Source organism: Sander vitreus, chromosome 5 (assembly GCF_031162955.1).
Source record: "Sander vitreus isolate 19-12246 chromosome 5, sanVit1, whole genome shotgun sequence".
Taxonomy (NCBI): Eukaryota; Metazoa; Chordata; class Actinopteri; order Perciformes; family Percidae; genus Sander; species Sander vitreus.
This window is the reverse complement of record NC_135859.1, coordinates 36,942,670-36,949,381: the sequence shown is the minus strand read 5'-3', so window position 1 is coordinate 36,949,381 and position 6,712 is coordinate 36,942,670. Positions and strand designations below refer to the sequence as shown.

General features: G+C 47.1%; 1 protein-coding gene across 1 annotated transcript in view; it reads right to left on the bottom strand.

Moving 5' to 3' along the window:
- Positions 1–285: 285 nt before the first annotated feature.
- rorb (RAR-related orphan receptor B) overlaps positions 286–6,712 on the bottom strand; it is a gene marked incomplete at its 5' end in the record, with an annotated part of 12,682 nt that continues 6,255 nt past the window's right edge. Inside the window, 6 exons of the mRNA XM_078249887.1 lie at positions 286–450; positions 1,138–1,250; positions 2,180–2,290; positions 2,471–2,578; positions 3,718–3,850; positions 5,604–5,725. Coding sequence (XP_078106013.1) covers positions 286–450; positions 1,138–1,250; positions 2,180–2,290; positions 2,471–2,578; positions 3,718–3,850; positions 5,604–5,725 — 752 coding nt within the window. The remainder of the gene's footprint in view (positions 451–1,137; positions 1,251–2,179; positions 2,291–2,470; positions 2,579–3,717; positions 3,851–5,603; positions 5,726–6,712) is intronic.

Here is a 6,712-nt window from a genome sequence, read left to right as displayed (position 1 = left end):
CTGTACATTTCTGGTCAGTCAGTTTAACAGTTTAACAGTTTAAGCCCCGTCCGCTTTAAGTTGTGGCTCGTTGGGGTGCGTTTGATTTCTATATACATTCTTCAGACTGTATCGGTGAAAACAGGACGGTGAATAAGTGCTGGACATTCCTAGTTTTGTTGGCGTTTAACTGTGACTTTCTGCCGGATGATTCCAGCCTGAAATGAGGCTCGCCGAGCATCGACTCGGCCGCTGCTCGGCGCTTTATTTTCTGGGTCCGTTTGTTGCATCGCGGCCGCGTGGCGGTCACTTGGGCATGGCCATGGCGGAGTTTGGGTCGGGGTTGAAGAGTTCTTTGTAGAGCGGAGGGAAGAGGATGTTGACCGTCTCCGGGTGCAGCTGCTGGAAGGCCTGCAGCTCCTCGGCGTGCAGCGTGCACAGCGCCGACAGCGTCGGGATCCGGCTGATCAGCTAGGAGACAAGAGAGAGAGAAACCGTCAACGGTGAGGGGAATTTAGGGTACATTTACATACAGGCGTAAGTTACAACCCCCCCCCACTAATCAAAACTAGGCTTTTATAAAGGTTTTTAACGTGTCAAGGTTTTTGTTTGCGTCTCTGGAAGACTTGGAGTTCAGCTTTTCTTGGAGAAAAGAACAAAGAACGGCCCTGAAGTCATTCTTAAAAAAGGAAGACGGGTTCGCAGTTTGAAGCTGAATCTATCAGCTAGCGTTGCTCTGATTGGTTGGAGCGCTGTCCTATTGCCCCCTCACGTTGAGCCCAGCCAATGGGGAGTTCCCAGACCCAACATCTGGATGTGGGGCTGGCTTTTCCTCTCTAACTGGGAGGTTTTATAAAGAATATGTTAGGTCATTTCCTCTCTAACTGGGAGGTTTTGGGACTGATTGGTGGGATTGTTGGACGAAGTACACACGGAGATACACTGGTAAGAGCCAATCAGGTTTAACCATGTATCAGCTCATTTAAATAGCTCACGTTACTGTATTGTGTCAACAGTTAACGTCATTTAATATCGGATGTGACGTTTTCTTTTGCGGGGTGCAAATGTTCCACCTTCCTGAGACTATTTAGCAGAGCATATGGTGTGTAGCCTCACCTTCCTCCACAGCGCTGTGGAGGAAGGTGAGGCTCGGCCTACCTTAGCCAGAGCGTCTTCGTCCATGTGGTTCTTCTGCATAATGTGCTGCAGAGCAAAGTAGATCTTCTCCTGCAGCTTCTGGACTTTCCGAGGCTCCATCAGCCACGGCCGGTCTGAGGACGGAGAAGGAGAGTTGATTTGGTGATATATATGATGATAGTTTGGAGCTGACGCGTGTTGATTGGAGAGCTGTTGATACGACTCAGAGGCCGCCGCGCAAATAACATCTCAGCTGGACTTGTAGGCCGTTATATTGTTGGCTAGTTGTGTGAGAGTGTGTGTGTGTGTGTGTGTGTGTGTGTGCACGTGTGTGTGTGTGTGTGTGTGTGTGTGCACGTGTCTGTGAGTGTGTGTGTCTGTGTGTGTGTGTGTGTGTGCATCTCTGTGTCTCTGTGTGTGTGTGTGTGTGTGTGTGTGTGTATGTGTGTGTGTGTGTGTGTGTCTCTGTGTGTGTGTGTGTCTCTGTGTCTCTGTGTGTGTGTGTGTGTGTGTGTCTCTGTGTGTGTGTGTGTGTGTCTCTGTTTGTGTGTGTCTCTGTGTCTCTGTGTGTGTGTGTCTCTGTGTCTCTGTGTGTGTGTGTGTGTGTGTGTGTGTGTGTGTGTGTGTGTGTGTCTCTGTGTGTGTGTGTGTGTGTGTGTGTGTGTGTGTGTGTGTGTGTGCTCGTGTCTCTGTGTGTGTGTGTGTGTGTGTGTGTGTGTGTGTGTGTGTGTGTCTCTGTGTGTGTGTGTGTCTCTGTGTGTGTGTGTGTGTGTGTCTCTGTGTGTGTGTGTGTCTCTGTGTCTCTGTGTGTGTGTGTCTCTGTGTCTCTGTGTGTGTGTGTGTGTGTGAGTGTGTGTGTGTGTGTGTGTGTGTCTCTGTGTGTGTGTGTGTGTGTGTCTCTGTTTGTGTGTGTCTCTGTGTCTCTGTGTGTGTGTGTGTGTGTGTGTGTGTGTGTGTGTGTCTGTGTGTGTGTGTGTGTGTGTGTGTGTGTGTGTGTGTGTGTGTGTGTGTGTGTGTGTGTGTGTGTGTGTGTGTGTGTGTGTGTGTGTGTGTGTGCACCGACCTGTGGAGATTAGAACAGCGGCGGAGAACAGAGCGATCTCCTCCTCTGTCAGCTGCAGGGAACACAAACTTTTGGCAAAGTCGAACACGGCGCTCACTAAGTCATCACAACCTTGGAGAGAAACACGCAGGAGAGGACAGAGAAGGGCAGGCAAAGAAAAGAGATTATTATTTATTATTATTACACATACCCCCTACAGAGTACCCCTAGGGGGACACCTACCCCCATTTGAGAACCACTGGGGTACAGGATTTGTTTTCACTTCCACATGCTAAGGTAGTGGTTTCTTACCTAGAGCTTTGAACATCTGCATGCCTCCGTACTTCCCTTCAAAGAGCACTGTGTTGTTGAGGGGGTTGAACGCCCGGCACATCCGCACCAACACTACCTCCAAACACCCTGAAGGACCACGGAGACACATCGGGATCATTATGAAGCTGATATACCGACTCAAAGGTTATACACACCATCACCAAACCCACCAGAATCCATGTAAATAATCAGGACTTTTAGCGTGTATAGAGCCAGCATATTTCCACCAGACTCCATGTAAATAATCAGGACTTTTAGCGTGTATAGAGCCAGCATATCTCCACCAGACTCCATGTAAATAATCAGTACTTTTAGCGTGTATAGAGCCAGCATATCTCCACCAGACTCCATGTAAATAATCAGGACTTTTAGCGTGTATAGAGCCAGCATATCTCCACCAGACTCCATGTAAATAATCAGGACTTTTAGCGTGTATAGAGCCAGCATATCTCCACCAGACTCCATGTAAATAATCAGCACTTTTAGCGTGTATAGAGCCAGCATATCTCCACCAGACTCCATGTAAATAATCAGGACTTTTAGCGTGTATAGAGCCAGCATATCTCCACCAGACTCCATGTAAATAATCAGGACTTTTAGTGTGTATAGAGCCAGCATATCTCCACCAGACTCCATGTAAATAATCAGCACTTTTAGCGTGTATAGAGCCAGCATATCTCCACCAGACTCCATGTAAATAATCAGGACTTTTAGCGTGTATAGAGCCAGCATATTTCCACCAGACTCCATGTAAATAATCAGGACTTTTAGCGTGTATAGAGCCAGCATATCTCCACATGTAAATGGGTCAATTAAGGGTTTATTTCAACCAAACCAGAGTGGTGATTGTTGGAACAGTGGAAAGATGAACCAAGATGGCTTTTGGTAGTTTTATTTAGTTTCTGTCCACTTTGAATGAAGTGTGTTTTACGATGATAAAAGTCCTGATTATTTACATGGAGTCTGGTGTAGTTTGGTGATGGTGATTTCGGGGCTGTTTCATGTTAAACTAAAAGGATCTTCCTCTTTAACTAAAAGGTCTATCTCTGTAGGGATCCTTTCATAATGTTGTCAGACACTTAGAATAATAATCTGAGTCTGTCAGCAGCAACAACAGAACTTTTAGTGGACGCTGACTGAACATGTGTCCTGTAGGGTTACATTACAGCTTGTTTCTTGCTTAATACTTAGTACTACGTAGAGATAACCGTGATCCGTCTCCTCACCTGACTTCAGCAGGAGGATCTGGTCGTTCTGGCACAGCTCCATGAACCCTGAGATGCGTTTGGCGAACTCCACCACGTACTGGATGGCGTGTGTGATCTGGATGGCACACTGCTGCCACAGAGCGTCTCGCGGCTGCAAACAAACACACCCAGTTTCAATCAGACGGTATGTTCTGAATGTGGTTACAGTCGAGAGAGCCGCCCTTTTCTCTCACGTACACATTTACATATTTGTTATCGCTCTGACCGCCATTAGCAGGTGTGTTTCATTTGATAAATGTCTTGAAATGTGAACACTGGGTAAAGCCAGGTTCAACATTTCATTTTTGTTGACAGATTAGAGTCAAAGTTGTTTACACACACACACACGCACACATACACACGCACACACGCACGCATGCACATACACACACACACACACACACACGCAGACACACGCGCACGCATGCACATACACACACACACACGCACACACACACACAGACACACACGCATGTACACGCATGCACACATAATATAACGTGAAGATAACGCAAAGTTTACGTGAAGTTTACGTGAAGATAACGTGAAGATAACGTAACGATAACGTGAAGTTTGCGTGAAGATAACGTGAAGATACCATGAAGATAACGTAACGATAACGTGAAGTTTGCGTGAAGATAACGTAGCGATAGCGTGAAGTTTGCGTGAAGATAGCGTGAAGATACCATGAAGATAGCGTGAAGATAGCATTGAAGATATCGTAGCGATAGCGTGAAGTTGCGTGAAGATAGCGTGAAGATACCATGAAGATAGCGTGAAGATAGCAGTGAAGATAGCGTAAAGATAGCGTGAAGTTAGCGTAGAGATAGCGTGAAGTTTGCGTGAAGATAGCGTGAAGATAAGGTGAAGATAGCGTGAAGATAGCGTGAAGATAGCGTGAAGATAGCGTGAAGATAGCGTAAAGATAGCGTGAAGTTAGCGTAGAGATAGCGTGAAGTTTGCGTGAAGATAACTGAAGATAGCGTGAAGTTTGCGTGAAGATAGCGTGAAGATAGCGTAGCGATAGCGTGAAGTTTGCGTGAAGATAGCGTGAAGATACCATGAAGATAGCGTGAAGATAGCGTGAAGATAGCGTAGCGATAGCGTGAAGTTTGCGTGAAGATAGCGTGAAGATACCATGAAGATAGCGTGAAGATAGCGTGAAGATAGCGTAAAGATAGCGTGAAGTTAGCGTAGAGATAGCGTGAAGTTTGCGTGAAGATAGCGTGAAGATAAGGTGAAGATAAGGTGAAGATAGCGTGAAGATAGCGTGAAGATAGCATTGAAGATAGCGTGAAAGATAGCGTGAAGATAGCGTAGAGATAGCGTGAAGTTTACGTGAAGATAACGAGATAACGTGAAGTTTACGTGAAGATAACGTGAAGATACCATGAAGATAACGTGAAGTTTACGTGAAGATAACGTGAAGATAACGTGAAGATAACGTAAAGATAACGTGAAGTTTACGTGAAGATAACGTGAAGTTTACGTGAAGATGACGTGAAGATAACGTGAAGATAACGTGAAGATACCATGAAGATAACGTGAAGATAACGCGAAGATAACGTAAAGATAACGTGGAGTTAACGTAGAGATAACGTGAGTTAGCGTGAAGATAGCGTGAAGTTTCACGTGAAGATAGCGTGAAGATAGCGATTGAAGATAACATGAAGATAGCGTGAAGATAACGTGAAGATAGCGTGAAGTTTAGCATTGAAGATAACGTGAAGATAACGTGAAGATACCATGAAGATAACGTGAAGATAACGCGAAGATAACGTAAAGATAACGTGAAGTTTACGTGAAGATAACGTGAAGATAACGTGAAGATAACGTGAAGATACCGTTGTAGCGTAAAGCCTCACCTTGCTCTGGTACATCTTCACTTCTTCGTAGGAGTGCGTCTGCCAGGCGAGCGTCTGCAGCTCCTCCGTCGTGTACTGACACGTCTCCAGGTGAGACTTGATGATGTTCTGAGCGATACGGTCTGGAAGAGAGGACTCTGTGTTTACTCATTTATACCTTTGATACAGCGGTACACGGCACGTACATTCAACAGACGTGCAAATGACATCGTAGGAACTCCCCCCCCCCGCTGCGCCACCTGTGGAAAATCTCCAGATCGCTGTTTTTGGTCTGAATGCCCCAATACACAAGCGTGCAATTGGAGAAGAGTAGCCTAGAAATCTAGACGCACCCTAGCGGCAGCAAATGTAATCTGCAGCAGGGTCGTCTAGCAACTCTCCGTTGGCTTGCGAGCTGGAAAAACCAAACTCTAGTTAGGCCAATCACATCGTGTATAGAGTGGGTGGGCGGGGCTTATGGCTGCTGCTGCTGCTGGAGAACAGCGGTCTCTGGAAGACTTGGAGTTCAGCTTTTTTTTTTTTTGTGGGGCTGACCCAGACCCAACATCTAGATGTGGGTCAGACCGAGATCCAACATCTAGATGTGGGGCAGACCCAGACCCAACATCTGGATGTCGGGGTTGACCCAGACCCAACATCTAGATGTGGGTCAGACCGAGATCCAACATCTAGATGTGGGTCAGACCGAGACCCAACATCTGGATGTGGGGCTGACCCAGATACAGCATCTGAATGTGGGGTTGACCCAGACCCAGCATCTGGATGTGGGGCTGACCCAGACCCAGCATCTGGATGTCGGGGCTGACCCAGACCCAGCATCTGGATGTGGGGCTGACCCAGACCCAACATCTGGATGTCGGGGTTGACCCAGACCCAACATCTGGATGTGGGGCTGACCCAGACACAGCATCTGGATGTGGGGTTGACCCAGACCAAGCATCTGGATGTGGGGCTGACCCAGACCCAACATCTGGATGTGGGGTTGACCCAGACACAGCATCTGGATGTGGGGCTGACCCAGACCCAGCATCTAGATGTGGGTCAGACCCAGACCCAACATCTAGATGTGGGTCAGACCGAGATCCAACATCTAGATGTGGGGCTGACCC